Raw genomic sequence first — 16,621 nt, forward strand, 5'->3', positions numbered from 1 at the left:
AAGTTGCTGCTGTTATTCCAGTAGCCATTTACTCCTGTTGGTGCTTGGCACCAAGCCCACCCTGTTTACTTTAGTGCTTCCAGGGTGCTGGGGCTGACTGGACCCCCCATCACCTGTTCCCTTCCCTTGAAACAAGGAGAGTTGCCACCCAGAGATTTACAGTTACAAATGTTTATTCTACATAAAAATTCCACAAAATGGGAAGCTGTTTTGCACCCAAAGCCTTGGGAGAAGAAAGGAATGCTAGCAGGAAAGGAAAGAGGGAAGGAGAAGAGAGGCAACATACAGTGTCATCCAGCCCAGTGAGACAGAGCAAGCCAGGGTCAAGATCCACATAGAAAACAAGGACACTTAGCTCACAGTACAGCAACAGTAGAACTCCACGGGGGGCTCGGAAAGCCTTCAAGTACATTAATTACAAAAAAAAAAAAACAAAAACAACCAATCCCCAGTTCGAGTGCAAGCTGTGCGTGCCCCACACTGCTCATGGAATACTGCATCAACACGCTCCCGGCGTGGGGAGGGCAGGTGGCACTTGGAACAGAGGTGGTGGAACCCAAAGGACAAGCGGGTGCAGGTCGGGGGCTGGAAAGAAAAGGTGAAACGTCTTCCCAAAGCACAACCACACTTGGTGATTTGGTCTGTACATGCAACGACAGGTAGGTGAAAAGGAACTCAATGGGGCTTCCCGTAGTGCAGGGGTAATTATTGCACCAAAACACCCTCCCCTCACAGCGAGGACAGTGTGAGCCTGCCTGTGGGGCAGCAGTGGCAGCCTGCTCCTCATCTCCCTGGCTTTGGAGCCCAGCATTGCTGCTGCCCACAGGATCCCAGCAAAGTGCCAGCGGCCCTGCCTGGCCCCATCTGACTCCTGCTGCTGTGGGGGCTGCTGGCAGTGGTGGTGCCAACAAGGAGCAAGGGCCAAGAACCCCCCTTGAGGCAGTTCCTGGCCTTGTGCCTTGACAGGGGTGCCTCAGCCCTGATGTCAGGTGAGCTTGTGCCACTAAAGCCGCTACCTGGAAGAAAAAAAAGTCACCTTGTGCTAGCAGTTGGCATGGCTGCAGGGCAGGAGCATGGCTGCAGGGCAGCAGCCTGGGAGGAGGGTTTTCCTGCCTGCCTAGTGTTATTGCTTCCTGGAGGGGCCCTGGGGCTCTCCCTGGCCTGGCAGAGTAAGCATGGACGGCAGTGGCAGGGAGCTGCAGAGGGACAGAAGCATGGCCACTTCCCTTTTCCTGCAGCCAGACAAGTCCCCCTGGAGCAGAGACCCTGCCCTTGCCTGCCTCCTAGCCCTGCCTACATGGTCCTGGTGCCCCAAGCCCTTCAGTGCATGCAGGCTGCAGTGCTGGAGCTCACATCGGTGCTGTGGGACTGTGAAAGAAGGGGGCTGTGGTCTGGGGTGTTCCCATGGCTGCACCCCGAGGGGCTTGGACTGGGCAGTGTGGGGAACCAGGCTGGAGCCACTTCCCCAGGGCAGCTGCATGCAGCAAGGGGCTGTGTGGGGGGACCTCGGGTAACAGTGGCAGAGAAGCTGTGTCAGGGCTACTGTGGGCCCTGGGGCAGGCAGCACTCTGTGGCTGCAACCCCTGCCTTTCCCCTGCACCCAGGGGCACCCCACACAGCCGGTGCCTGAGCCACAGCACCCTGGCAGCTTGTGGAGCAGCCCTGCCCTGGTGCTGGTGGGAGCTGGGAGGAGAAGCTGCCCGAGGCTGGAATACTGGCTGCCATCAAGTGTCCCTTTTCTGCTACCAGCACCCGATAGCCCGCCCCTGTCCCAGTGTGGCAGTGAGTCCTACCTTGGGACTCCTCTGTGGTGCTTTGGCATGTGCACAGGCCATCCAGAGCCCTGCGGTCTCCAGAGGAAGGTGAGGGCAGAGCCCTGTCCCTAGCCTGAGGGAAACAGGCAATGGCAGTACTGGACCCCCCTGAGCTGCCAGTGGGACCCCCACAGCAGCTGCATCTGTGTCATGGGCATGGCAGAGGGCACAGGGCACCCAGGCTGTCCCACAGTGAGCTCACTGGATGGCCGGGCAGGAGGGCACGGTGCCAGGAGCAGCAGGGTGCCAGGAGGTGGCCAAGAGGCAGCCAGGCACTGGCCTGTTCAGAGCCAGACTGGATACAGGAGGAGGGAGGCTGCTACTCCTCGCTTGCAGGGGGCTGGATGCAGCAAGGGCTGCTCCTGGGACCACAACAGGAGAAAGCCCAAGTGCTTCTAACCCCCAGCCAAGGGTATGAAAAAGCAAGGCTGGAGCAGCCCTGCTTGCCGGTGAGTGCTGTCAGAAGCTGTGGACAATCAGCAGCAACCCCAAACCCAGGCAGGCAGAGCCCAGCCTGTGGGCAAGAGGAGCCAGGACCACCGTGTGCCAGGGCTGAGAGCATCCTGAGGCTGTGCTGCAGGATGAGCAGCCAGGGAAATTCACTGGCCTTAGACTCTCCGTGCCATCCTGCCCTGTCAGGCCAGCATCCAGGAGCAGCACTGGCCCTGACGTGCCCTATTCCTGTCCCCAGGCAGCTGTGATGGCCCCAAGCAGCAACTCCTTATTCCACACTGCTCCATCTGCACCCACCACCTGCACCTCCAGCCTTTGGCACCCTACTGCGGTGAGGGCTCAGGTAGGGAGGGGAGGAGTGGCAGGGATGGAGCCCCAGAGCCAGACACAGTCACTGGCCAGGCAGGGCTGGGCAGAGCACACCCCTGGGGAAGGGCCCCGGAGAGAAGCAGCCCAAGGGAAGGTGTTTGCAAGCACAGATGCGGCTGACAGACATGAAGTTGGAGGTGATGGGCAAGCTGGGGAGGTTGACTGGGCACCACACTCCCGAGGACCCCTAACCCCCATCATCCCTCCCTCCTGCTGTCACTGACACACGCTGCCCATCACAGGATGAGCAGCAGCAGTGCCCACGGGCACTTCTGTCCCCCACCCGGTCCCAGCCAGCCACCCAGCCCGGAGCAGTGATGAGAGCTTGGGTTCCCCCGCCCCGGGGTCCCCCTTGCAGCCATCACCGTGGCCGGCCCCCCGCCTGCGCCCCGGGGCTGGAGCTCCCTCCACACAGACGCACCGCACCGCACACACAGCGTCACAAACAACCATGCATTAGAACTGAAATGCTGCTGGGAGGCTCCGGGGCTGCGTGGGTTGCTCCGGTGTGGCTGCAGCCCCATGGCACGCGCGGCTCCATCCATCGCACACAAACAGTCCTGGGGGGTGAGGCTAGCCGAAAATGCCGCCGAAGGTGGAGGCGATGACGATGCCCAGGATCACACAGCAGATTATGATCATGATCTTCTTCTGCTCACGTGTCCCAGCAGCAGCAGGGAGAGAAGGGAGAGGGGATGGTGAGTGTTGGAGCAGGATGAACCCAGGAGTTCAGAACAGCACTCTGTCCTGTCCCCTTTGCCCACGGTGGGCTCTGAGCAACATCTTGGGAACCAGAAGGGCTCTGGCAGTCCCGGACAGGGAGGGACGCCCCTGCTCCTGCTTCTGCCCTGGGTTGGCAGGTGGCCTTCAGGTCCCCAAGCTGATATGGGACCAGGTGTTGTGACCAGGACAGAGTCCTGGCACTGTGCTCAGAGTCTGAGCTGAACCATGACCTTTCCCTATTTTTATTTTGCAAGGGCTGTGGCTCTCACAGCATGCCTGGTCCAGGGGTCCACCTTGTCCCTTTTCCTCCCCGCAAGCAGCACCCCTGCCCTGTGGCTCACTGTCAGCTTTCACACAGTCTGTGCTGGGAGCTCTGCCTCAGTTGTGCAATCCTCAGGACCCGGGCTGCTCCCAGTGGTGTGGGGCAGCGTGGTCCCTGGGCACCTGCAAAGCTGTGCCAGGCTGCCAGGGGCAGGCACGGAGCCAGCCAGCCCTGTGCCTGGGATGGAGGTGTCAGCAGTGCAGGCAGGACAGATGGGCCCCAGCCAGGGCCGTGACTCACCCGTCTGGCTTTGCTCTGGTACTTCACCGCTTTTTTGGTGTCGGACACAGCCCGCTCCACATAGTCCACCGAGTGCTCCACGTTGTACTCGATGCGGTCAATCATCTCTCCCTGCAGGGGGACACAGCCCGCGCGCCCACGCAGGCCTGAGCTCCTTCCTGCTCTGCTGCTCCCTGCCTCCGGGGGGACGCTGCCCTGCCCAGCAGCCCTGCACAGAGAGAAGCACCATCAGCTGCCTGCGGGCACTGGGTGTGCCACCTGGGCTGCCCTCTGGGCCCTGGCCTGCATGCCCCGTCCCAGAGGATGTCTGTGCACATCCCAGCAGGGAGACAAGCAAGGGTGAGGGACAAGGAGCTCCCAGCCCAGTCCTGGCGCTGACCTGTCCAATATCTCAGGTGACATCAAAGCCCCAAGGGCATCTACACCAGCACCACACCACATGCTGCTGAAACAGGAGGCATGGCAGGGAGCAAGGGCAGTGCCAGCAGCACCATGAGGAAACCACGCACCTGCAGGGACCAGGGACCACCGCTCCCATCCCGCATGCACTGCACGGAAGGCAGGAGGGTCTGGAGCAAGGCCAGCCAGGACTGAAGAGCCCTCCAGGACCCCTGCCCCGCTCTGCCCCTGCTGCAGGGGTAGGCTGGGAGTGGGGGCTCCTCTGGGTGTGGGGACACGGGTTGGGGTGAGCTCCTCCAGCCTTGTTCACCTCCTTTGGCCCCATCCTGACCGGGCAGGGTACCAGCCAGGTCTGCAGCAGCTGGACAGGGCTGGCAGGAGTGGGAGGTTTGAAGCCCCGTGTCCTCCTGCATGGCATGGAGGGAATTGAGGCCACAGAGCCATGGGCTCGTAGCCAGCAACTCTGCAATGCCCATTTCTCAACCTAAAGCTGGAGAGCACAGGGAGGACAAATCTTGGGGCCCGGGGGTGCTGAGCAATGAGCCTCACCAACTGCTCCATGTCTTGAGTAAAACTGCTGCTGCTTCTTCCTACCTGGGCCATGCCAGGACAGAGCAGAGCTGCCAGCCCTGCTGCCTGCCTGGTGCCTCTCTATTCCCAGTGCCAGCAGCTCCAGCCTTCTCACCCACAGGACAAGGGTGCTGGCACTGTCCAGCCCTCAGAGCAGGGCATGGAATCATGAATCCCCACATATGTCCCCCACTGCAGACAGGACAGGCCACCAACACCACGGTGCCCTGGTGACCCTCGCTGTCCTGCCACTGGCCATCCCAGTGCCATGCAAGCAGCAGCCATGCAGGAGCAGCCATGCAGAGCAGAGCATGCAGCACCATGCCAGGGGGCCTTTACCTGCCACTGACGTCTCCTCGGGCCATGGCAGCATGGCGGGCAAGAAGGGGGGTGAGCAAAGACACAGGAGCCCGTGCCTGGCTGAATGGACTGGTGCCACGGGCTGGCAGCACACCCCAGGGGCCACCCCGAGCTCACCCACCTGGGCCTGGTGCTCCAGGGAAGATGAAGGAATCTCCCCCTGCACGGCAGCCACCCACTGCCTCCTTCTGAGTCCCTCACTGAGCCTCCCGCCCCACACACACAGCACCCCAGCTCTGGGGTGCCAGGCAGGTGGCTCCAGCCCTGGGGAGGCCAGCTCAGCCCCACTGGGAGCCATGCTGGTCCTGCATGTGGTTTCTTCCTCTCAGCACCCACCCAGGCAGGGGAGCACTGTTCTCCAGCCTCCCCACCCACCACAGGGAGCCCCATCACCCTCCAACCCCTCCAGGTGAGCCCTGGGCTGCACCTTTTCCCCACCTGGCTCTCCACCAGCATGGCCATGTCCATGAACATGTCGTGCAGCTCTCGGATGCTGTTCTCCAGTTTGATGATCTCGCTGTGCCGTGTCTCAATCTCGTTCAGCGCCTGCTTGGTGATGTTTGAATCCATGATGATCTGCAGAGAAAACAAGGCCACTGAGCACCGTGCTCCGACCCAGCTCCAGTGCTGGCACTGGGGCACCAAGAGAGGGATGAGCAGGAGCTGCAGAGCCCCTCCAACCACCCCAAGCCAGGCAGTTTGCAGCAGGATGCTGGGATTCACACTGCTCCAAGGGATCCTCAGCCCAGAGCTGAGCCCCCAGGCCCCTCCTGCATGGGCTGTGTTCATCACTCTGTTCTGAGGCCACTGTGGCAGTGGGTCCAGCAGCCCATCCCCTGGGCTGCATCCCCTCAGCTGCAGCTGGTGGCAGAGCTTACCCCAGAGGAGAAGATGGCCGGGTTGCCGCTCTCCAGCATGTCCTCCAGCTCCTCGCTGGTGGTGGTCCTGCCAGCTGCAAGCACACAACACAGGTCAGCCAAGAGCCCCTGTCCCCACCACAGGTCCCACAGCCCTAACACAGGGCTGGCTCCATGGCAATAATCCCACGAGTGGAACAGAGCAAAGCTTTCAGCCCCACGAGCACACAGGGCAGTTTGAGGGGCTGCCCTCTCACAGCCTGGCTCTGACACCCCTCATGTGAAGGGCATCAAGCTGCCAGCTTGGCTCAGCTCACACAGGAACGCCCTCCTGGGCACACTGAGCACTCCTGCAGAGCAGGGAGCAGTGCTAAGGGACCAGCAGCCAGCAGCACCCACGGGGTCTGTGAAGGAGGAGGGATGGGGAAGAAGCCACAGGCAGGCGTGTTCTGGACAAACCCCGTCCCAGCCAGTTCAACACATGAGGACACTGGGCTCAGCCGGACTCCCAGGTTTTGGCCCTGCTGCAGTGTGACAGAAGCCAGGCTCTGTCCTTCCCCTTCCCTGTCTGGGCCTCCAGCCCCATGGTTCCTCTAAAAACAATTCACCCACACCTGAAGAAAAATGTGGTTCCTTCCCTTCCCCACCCCACGCAGCAGAGAGAGATGCTGATCCCTCCATGGGTGGCACTGATCCCTGCATTAACTGCAGGGAATTTCTTGGGCTAGCAGCCATGTGGGACACATGGAATTACAGCCAAACAGAGGGAGATGCTGCCCAGTGGGATGGGGAGGGTGAGCAGGTCACCTGAGACAGGACAAATGACACCTCACCAGTGTGAACAGGGCAGTCAGGCAGGAACAGCTTCTGAAGTGACTCCACCAAGCTTGATGGAACCAAAACCTGCAGAGCAGGGCTGGGGCCTCCCCTGTGACATGCTGCCTGCAGCCAGTGGGACTGAAAAGGACTACAGCATCCCCCAGGACGAGTCCAGGGCACCTCAGAGTGGGGGAAATGGGGCAGAGCCAAGAACAGCTCTCAGACACGTGGGCAGAGGCTGGAGCTCTGTGTGAGGCTGGTCTAGACAACTGTGACCTGGTAGTGACCCCAAAGCCCTGAGAAGCTGCTGGTTTGAGTCACAAAAACAACCTGAGGGGGTTCACAGATGCATGTGAGGCTGAGCTTTGCCACCCGTGTACTCACGGATTTCAGGATCAATCAAGCTTCCCCCTTCCCCAGCTCTGAGAAGGGTCCTCAGAGGAGAAGGGTTCCCAGGAGGAGAAGGGTCCACAGCCCATTTCCAGATACCATGACACGTTTTAGAGTGACAGAGCACCACTCCCACCAAGGATGATCCACCACAACCCTTGCCAGCTTTTCTTGCTGTTGGCTCCTGGCTCTGGGCTGACACTGCCCTGCTCCCAGAAAGGGACAACAAGGGACCAAGCAGCACAAATTTCCAAACCCTCTTGCTGATGTGTCGAGCTCTGAGCAGTCACTGGCCCTGGTGCTGTCCATGGAGAGCTGCTTGCTCTGCCAAATGCCAGCCCTGAAAGCAGTCCTGAAGGGCTCCAGGAGATGCCACATCTGTCATGGGCAGAGGTAGGATGGGATGTGGGATACACATTCTTATACACATTCTTATCCCATCCTTCCAGCTGCCTCACTCCCCTAATGCAGAGCACAGAGCTGGTACAAGCTGCACTGAGGGGAAGGATGACAGCAAAGGCATAGCATGGATTAACACCTGGGCAGGCACTGCTGGCCTGGCCAAGGGCCACAGCTGCTCAGGAAGAACTCTAATGCTGAGCCAAGCCTGGGGCATGGAGGCTGCACCTCGCCCACCCCACCCAGTACAGCACCTGCCAAACAATACCCAATTGTTTAATAAAACCAACCTGCAGGACCTCAGAGCACTTCCCAGGAAGGCACTGCCTCCTAACTGGGCTTCATGCTTTGGCTTCCTGGTCTGTCATCAGCTCTTCCACGGCAGTAAAATCTGCTCAAAGTGTCCTGTGCTCCCATTCCCATGGCCCATGGCACAGCCAAAATGGGAGTGAAAAGATGGAGCCACTGCAAGGTAGCACCGAGGGAGAAGAGCCTGGGGGAACACTCCTGGCCCAGCATTTGGTGAAACACTGGAAAACCCTGAGCGTTGGACCTGTGCCTCCCCAGAGAGCTCCTGAGTACACCTGCCTCTTACTTGGGGGGTCTAGCAATTAAAGTTTCTTGGGGAGAAGCAGCTCTGCCAACAAGACAAGAAGCCCAGAGCATGGAGGAAGCTGGAGGAGCAAACTCAGCCCTAAGGTGGCAGGGAGAGAAGGGGGAGAGACAGTGCCCAGGTCACTGCAGAGCCACTGCAAACTCTGGGACAGGTGAATGTGAAACCACTGAGGAGACTTCCCACCTCAAGGCACAGCCCTGTAATGCCCAGCTGGACGGAGTGACCATCCCCACTGATCAGCTCCCAGGGCATGGGGCAGGAGCAGCCCTGTGAGGGTGTGGGGGAAGCTCCCAGGAAAGCCTCTGGTGCCACAGCTCAGTCCCACAGCCCAGCTGACACTGGATGCCAGTTAGTCCAATCCTGCATGCAGATGGTCTATAAATAGGGCAGGTAGCTCAGGGCAGTCCAATGTGCCATCCCAAAGCAGGGCTCAGCTGGGCTCTCCAGCCTGGCAGCACCCCCTGGGCTGGCAGCATCCCTGCTCCCAGCAGCAGGGCTGCACCAGCACCTGCAGAGCCACAGCTGGGGCTCACACTGAGGACAAGGCACCTTTCCAAGGCTGGGACCCTCTGCCTGGAGCTGGCTTTTCAACACTTATAGACACAAACCCATGCAATTCATGCAGAGATGGATAACACCGTCCTGTCCACCTGTGTGTGAGGTAACAGGTACCAGTGACTGGCCCACCTGGCTGTCACCCGGCTCAGACAGGTCTGGCACTGCCCAGGCTGGTGTCAGGATGAGGATTCAGCTACAGAACCCTGCACACTTCACCTCCTCAGAGCTGCTCCTGGGTGGACACTGTGATGCAGAGCACAACCTCTGGCACACAGCAGTGCCCACACAAGGAGAAGGGAACACATCCTGAGAGGGCTGTGGGGAGCCCCAGGGGGTGGCTACAGCCCGGGGCACTGACTCTACATCACCAACTCTGCCACTGTCCTACTTGCAGAGCCAGATGTGGTGAGGATAGAGAAACTTGGTGGTGCAGGGGAGCCTGCCCAGAGCACATGAGCAACTGAGAAGTTCCTACTCTCATACTCTGAAAACATGCATGATTTACTGACTTTGCTGTCAGAGCTCCCAGCACTTTCTATCTTTGGAGTCCTCAGCAGGAAACGAGAGCTGAGGATGTTGTGGAGATCTGTGCAGTTGCCACATCCCAGCTGAGCTCTGTCCCTAAGAGCTGTGCAGGAGCAGCTGGGGCTGAAGGCCCTGCCTGGGACACCCCAGGCCAAGCAGAGCCCCTCCGAGGGCAGCACTCCTGGTAAAACATCCATAAGCTGTTCCTTTTGATGAGTATTTTTGCCAGGAAATATTTTCCACTGTCCTGATGGGGGAATCCAGCTTTGGCAGAGGGCTGTGTCCCTCCCCAGCACAGCCCCATCCAACCCTGCAGCTCTTCTGTAGCAATGAGAAATGCACTTCTCTCCCACACCTCCTTCCTGAAGGAACCAGAGCCCCTTGCTGTCAGGAACAGGGACACCCCCCTACAGCACACACTGCTCATGGGGACTCCTGAGCAGCCCCTCCCCTGCAGCCACCAGGCTCTGTCAGAGAGAACAAGAATAACACAATACAAGAACAAGAATATACACAAGAATAACAATCTATCTCCAGGATTTAAGCAGAGCAGCAGAGCCCTCCCAAAATTCAGCAGGAAAACACGAGGAAGATTTCTTTGAGGTCTGCATCCAATCAAGGACGAGGCTGAGTCCTTCCAAACCTCCTCTCTCAGAGGGAGGCACAGGGATACCTCAAACTCCTGCTCACGTGACAAGCCACTCCTCAGCTGTCACTGCAGGGTGATGGTGGCTGAGGGATGAGTCAGGCAGCTGGAGCAGTGACACATCCTGCTTTACAGCAAACTGGCAAGCTCTTGTTGAGCCCCCTGTCAGTCAGCCTTCCCATGCAGCCCCGTTAGTGTCTGACACCAGAAAGACTAATCTGAACAAAGATTAAGGCTTGCACGGCTGTGTCTCCTTCCAGCCCTCCACAGAAATTCCCACACCCCACAGCACCCAGATTCCCAGCACATTCCCACAGGTGACCACCAAGGACACTGGGCTGACTCACAGATCTCCTGTCTCACTGTTATTCACAGTGAGTTGTTGGAGGAAAGAAAAACATTCATTTGGTTGTTAGGAGAAAGAAAAGGACTAAGTTCAGAGCCTTCCATTCTGACCATAAGCCCCACAACATGTCTGAAAGTGAGATTATTTGCAAGAATCTACTTTAATCTCTGCATGCCCTGGCCTCCCCCTTGATTATTCCCCGAATTACATGGTTCTTTTCTGGGAGATAACCTCAGTGCCCTGAACTATCCAGCTATCACTGACTGCCCAGAAGAACCATAAGGAGAGTGTTTTTATCGAGGCAGGACTGGACTGCTCCTAAGTGATGGGCTCTGGATGACTCAGAGATCCTAGTGCCACAGCAGTGTCACCTGGGTGAGGTGTCACCAGCCTCAGAGGTGTCCACCTGAGGTCCACCCTTGGCCACAACACAATGGCTGCTAAGAGCCATCAGTCCTGGGCCCAGAGAGGCAGCACTGAGACTCCTGCTCTTCCTGTGCAAGGGAGACCATCAGGGGCAGGGAGTGCTCCCATCTCAAGAATTCCCTTCTCTGTTTTCAGGTTTAGCTCAGTTCATCCATGACGAAGAGCACCCTGAGGAAGGACAAGTACCCACAGGAATCAGGAATTCCCGTGAGCTTCTTTCAATTAAAAATTAGCTGCAAACACAGAAGGAATCCTCTCCTTGTGATCCCTGTGCTCTCTCTGCAGCATTTTGGGATGCACTTTGCTGGATGCACGCTGCCACTGGAACTCAAGGTCCCACCCCACGTCCCTCTCCCACAGGAGCCGTGTTCCAGCTGCTCCCAGGGGCTCCTGTGCATCCCGGGAGCTCTGCCCAGCTGTGGGAGCAGCTCAGGCCCATTGGGAGTGTTCAGGACGTGGCCCATGGCCCACAGAGGCCCGCTGTGCTCACGGCAGGGTTACTCACTGATCTCCAGCTGCCTCTGGATCCTGCCCTTGCAGCGCTCCCGGTAGTCGGTCTGTGTGGCGTTGTACTCCGACATCACCTCCACGAACTTGCGGGACAGCGTGGAGTGCTGGGAGGGAACAGAAGGGGACAGAGCTGAGGGGTCCAGCAGAGGGAGAGCCCTGCCACCCCTGCAGGAAGCATGTCCTGCACATCCAACTGTAGCTGCATTTCTCTTCACAGAGAAAAGCAAGGCACAGCTTCCCAAGAATATTCCTGGGATTCACATTCTCTAAACCTCAGGGAAAGAAAAAACACTTTTCTCATCCTTAAAAAAAACAGAAAAATGAAGTAAAAAACACCACCTGCAAATTGTTTATACTTAACAAGTTATCACATCCTTACAACTCCCTCAAAGTTCTCACAAGGTGCTGTGAGAAATGCTTGCTGTTTCTCCTTCTCTGTCCCACAGCATCCACATCCAACCACCCCAAAAGCATTTCCAGCCCAAATGCTGCTCCAGAGAGCATGACAGGGCACAAGGGGGGCAGGTGGCAGCAGGTGACACATCCCCAGGGGAGTGGACCAGAGGCATCCCTCATCCAGCCCTACCTAAGCACAGCCTCCAGCCCTGAGAAGGTACCCTGGGAGGCTGGCAGCACCCTCCTTGCACTACTTGTGCTGGAGAGCCTGGGGGCCATGGCAGTGCCCTGGGTTGGGCCCTGCCTGCCATTGCCATGCTGCTGGGACATGCCACACCCTGCACAGGCACAGGATGGATCCATGGGGATCACTCTGCAATGCTGGGGTACAGTACCCAGCCCCGCTCAAAGGCACAATCACAGAATCATTAGGGTTGGAAAAGATCTCCAAGATTCTCATGTCCAACCTGTGACCAATCCCCACCTTGTCACCCAGCCCAGAGCACTGAGTGCCCCCTCCAGTTGTTCCTTCAACACCTCCAGGGATGGGGACTCCACCACCTCCCTGGGCAGCTCCTTCCAATGGCTGACCACCCTTTCCATAGAGAAATTCACCCTGATGCCCAGCCTGAACCCCACTGGCACAGCTTGGGGCTGCTTCCTCTTGTCCCGTCCCTGTTCCCTGGGAGCAGAGCCCAACCCCCACCTGGCTGTCCCCTCCTGTCAGGGGGTTGTGGAGAGTGAGAAGGTTCCCCCCTTGTTGGGAAGGATGAAAGTTTGACAAGAAAGTCTCACAGATATGTATGCTTAGCAGGAAGATTTTTGAATGTAGAATCTGAAGAAGGAATAGAGATGGAAGCAAGTTTTGATATAGAAGAAAAGACTTGCTGAGCCAGCCTTACTGGATAACCAAGGAGGCAAGGGGTGTGTGAATTAGAAGGGGTTTTTATGGCTTAGAGCAAAGGATAAACCCACCTCAAACAAGAAGATGTTTTTACCAAGCAGAAAGACAGCACAGGCAAACAAGCCTGCTGATGTAGCAAGTAGAAAAAAGGTCTCAGAATTTTCCACTGCAAGAAAACTGAAAAACAACTTCTAGCTTAAACTGTAATGTACTGACTTTTAGTGATTGGAAAATAGTAACATGAATATGGTAATTACAGCAGTTATGATAGGCTATAGATAAATGTTAAGGTACAGACTGGTTCTACTGCATTAAGATGCTCAGCGAAGAAAATGCATTGTATATAATCAATATAATAATATAATCAATCAGTATATAATGCATTGTAACCTAAACTCAGGGTCTCCAGGCCTGCCTGCAGCTGGAGCTGACAGCTGTAGGCAAAGCTCTGCCACCCACGACCCTGGACTGCTGTAACATCTTGGATACAATAAACTGCATTTTGAAGAGTGGCCTGGAGTCCTGCATCTCTCATTCAGGCCCTGAGCCCCCTTTCCTCCAGACACAGCTCCCCCAGCTTTCCCCATCAGACCTGTGCTCCAGACCCTTCTCCAGCTCTGTTCCCATCTCTGGACAGTCTCTGCACAGTGAGGGAATGGCAGACGTGCCTGGGATCAGCAGCACTCAGAGGTGTTGGTGCAGGTGTTCCTACACCTGGAGCAGCCCAACCAGCACAGCCCCACCTCCAGGAGACACCACAGGACACATCTGCAGGGTGTGCTGCCCTGGACACAGGACACATCTGCAGGCTGTGCTGCCCCTGGACACAGGACACATCTCCTGGGTGTGCTGCCCTGGACACAGGACACATCTGCAGGCTGTGCTGCCCTGGACACAGGACACATCTCCTGGGTGTGCTGCCCTGGACACATCTCCAGGGTGTGCTGCCCCTGGACACAGGAGACATCTCCAGGGTGTGCTCCCCTGGCTCTGCAGCTATTCTAAGCCAGCCACAGCACAGTATTTATGGAGAGCCTCAGCTCATCTTTTCTCTCCTCCAGCACAAACCTCACACCAACCAACGCCCCCGGCAGCTCCAGCTCTGTCCTCTGCTCCAGAGGTGCTGGCCCAGAGCAAGGTCACAGCAGCTCCCAAAGATCTCAGCTCAAAATCCAGCAACAACGTGACATACCATCCAAGAGACTCTTCTGCTGCTCCAAAATTGTTTTTTCCTAAAATCCACTTCGTTCTCATTCAGCTGAAAACTATCAACATATGTTGATCTGGAGCCAAAAATAGCCTGGGTGCTGAGTGACACCCTTCCTGCTCACTAGCACACCATGCTACACCTCTTTTCCTCAAGAAATTACTTAACTCAGTGTTTATTTTCTCAGATTGTTATTTTATGTTCCCATGAGCATCCCACATGTCTACAATATGCATTTGATTTTTGAAGGAATAGGCAGTTTTGTGCAAAATCAGCTGGAAAAAAAGCATTTTAAATGGCTTTCAGACATTACAGAAACCTACCTGAATATTCACAGCAAATAAAAAGCATATCAAAATGTACCCAGAGATTGAATTCGTTAAACAGAAAATATGAACTCAAGTTAGGAAAAGGATTTGTTTCACTCAGGTCTAGCAACTCTTCACTCTCTAAACATGGATAAAGCAGCCCAAACTGGATTTCCAAAGAGCTGATAGAAGCTCTGGGTATTCAGAGTGGGCTCTGAAAGCCCCCAAAAGCACACACTGAAACTGAGGTCCTCGTCCTTCATGTGATTAACAGGAAGGTATTTTTAAGTGTTTCTCCCATGGGGTAATACACAAAATTTATATTTATATGAATGATACATACTTACATATTATATATACATATAGAAACATGGAAAATACTGTCAAGACCTCTGGGAAGTTGCATCATTGGCTGCATTTCTGGACTGGGGATGCCCTGAGGAACTGTGGCCCCTGTACCTGGGGCTGCTGCAGGCAGGTCCAGATCTGATGAGACTCTTGTGGCTGCAGATGACCACAGCAAAGCCAGAACATAAATCCACAATCCTAATGCTCAGCTACTCCTAGTTTACAGCACGTTAACAAGGGGGAATCAGCTCCTCATCCCTTCTCTTACTCAGTGTTCTGCTAACAGCAAGTCCACACAAACTGGAGCAGGCACAAACACCTACAGGAACACCAAGCTTCAAGCACCAGGCGTGCCTACATCAGCTTTCCAGTCTGGCTCATCCCAAATCCCATACAGAATGTGGGCAGGGAGGTGAGAGCAGGCCAGGCTTTGGGAACACACAGCCACACTGCCTGGGGGGGCTGGAGCTGCTCAGTGTCACTGCAGGAGGACAAAGGTGCTGGTGACCCCAGGAGGGGCACAGGACAAGCGAAGACAGGCTGAAAGAAGCCTAGTCAGCTGAGGGTGACAAAGCTTAGAGAGATTCTTTGGTCACAATGACCCAGAGGGAGCAAAGAGAGAAGCTGGAGGAAAACTCATCCTGAAAGTGCACAGGGGCAGGGAAAGAGATGAGGGACAAAGCTGGCACATGGAATTCCCACATTAAAGCGGAAAAAAAAAATCTTCCTAAGAGTGGTCAAACACAGAACCAGGGCCAGAGGAACCACGGTCTGTGGTGTTTCCATCCCTCTGGATACTGAGAAGACAAACATCTGCAGGAGCCCAGAGTCAGGGACCAGCCAGGTCAGAAGGCAAAGCTCCAGTGTCACAGTGGAGCAGTGTCACACTGCCCACCTCAGGGCCCCGTGCCATGGCCAAGAGGTGCTCCCCTGCAGCCAGGGAAATGCTAAGAAATGCCCAGATTGCAAGAAAACTTCACAACTCCCTGACTGAGGGAGTTTGGGTTTTTCAGCCTGGAGAAGAGGAGGCTCTGGGGAGACCTTAAAGTCACTTCCAGTGCTGAAAGGGCTCCCAGAGAGCTGGAGAGGGACTTTGGACAAGGGCCTGGAGTGACAGCACAAGAGGGCATGGCTTTCCACTGCCAGAGGGCAGGATTAGATGAGATATTGGGAAGAGATTTGGCCTCATAAAGGTGGGGAGGCCCTGGCAGAGGTTGCCCAGAGCAGCTGTTGCAGCCCCATCCCTGGAAGGTCCCAAGGCCAGGCTGGATGGGGCATGGAGGACCCTGGTCTAGCAGAAGGTGTCCCTGCGCTTGGCAAGGGGTTGGACTGAATCACCTTTGAAGGTCCCTTCCAACCCAAATCCATCCATGGCTTTATGGTGGAGCAGAGCCCTGAATCCCACCCTGCACACGCCAGGATGAATCTGAACCACGGAGTTCCACACAGACCAACCCTAAACCCTGCTCAAACCCACAGCCCTGGCTTATGCAGTTCCCACCTGTGGCCACCTCCAGGTTCCCCAGACACTGCTGGAGTAAAGCCTTGTCCTGAGAAACAAGGGCACAGCACAGCCAATACCAGGGGCCACGCCACTGACTGCCACCTCCCCTGGCACCTGCCCCTGGGGTGACATAGCTCTTGAGGGGCTCAGCACAGAGGACAGAGCAGAACCCCTCAGGGCTCTTCAGCACTGCTGTCAGCACACAAAAGTGTCTCCAGAGTGGGAAGGGAAGGTTTTTCTTGGATGGGATCTGCTGACAGCCTGGCACTGCCCAGCTGCAACAGAGCTCTGTCCACTCTGGATCTCTTCTGGAAGGAACAGAAGAGCTGCTCTGCATCAGAACCTGCTGCTCTCCTGCTGCTGCACCATCCTTTGGCTCTGCCATGCCCCAGCAATTCCCTGACCTGCCTGCCCTAGGGACAGGTGAGCCTTTGCCCTCCCCAGCTTTGCAGAGGATGGTGGGGCACAGCCTTGGGCTGAGCTGGGACAGCATCTCCCTGCTGCTGCAGGGCTGGGGGGAGCTGGGGCTCCAGCTGGGAGCTGCATCTGCAGAGCTGCTCCATCACCATCGCTGCTATACTGATCTGGCACCACTGTGGATGGGAGAGCAGG

At 56.6% G+C, this 16,621-nt stretch overlaps 1 protein-coding gene across 2 annotated transcripts in view; it reads right to left on the reverse strand.

Moving 5' to 3' along the window:
* Positions 1–155: 155 nt before the first annotated feature.
* The window catches only part of STX1A (syntaxin 1A), a 77,491-nt gene continuing 61,025 nt past the window's right edge, over positions 156–16,621 (reverse strand). The window contains exons 6-10 of one of the 2 annotated variants that reach the window (XR_005259416.1): positions 11,338–11,446; positions 6,129–6,202; positions 5,689–5,826; positions 3,922–4,129; positions 156–3,287 (exon numbers count right to left, since the gene is read on the reverse strand). Coding sequence is in view for 1 of the 2 variants with exons in the window: in XM_038157894.1 (XP_038013822.1) it covers positions 3,210–3,287; positions 3,922–4,032; positions 5,689–5,826; positions 6,129–6,202; positions 11,338–11,446 (510 nt within the window). In the remaining variant the exon portion in view is untranslated. The remainder of the gene's footprint in view (positions 3,288–3,921; positions 4,130–5,688; positions 5,827–6,128; positions 6,203–11,337; positions 11,447–16,621) is intronic. The other variant, XM_038157894.1, reaches the window with a different exon arrangement.

Source organism: Motacilla alba, chromosome 19, assembly GCF_015832195.1.
Source record: "Motacilla alba alba isolate MOTALB_02 chromosome 19, Motacilla_alba_V1.0_pri, whole genome shotgun sequence".
In the NCBI taxonomy this organism is placed as follows: Eukaryota; Metazoa; Chordata; class Aves; order Passeriformes; family Motacillidae; genus Motacilla; species Motacilla alba.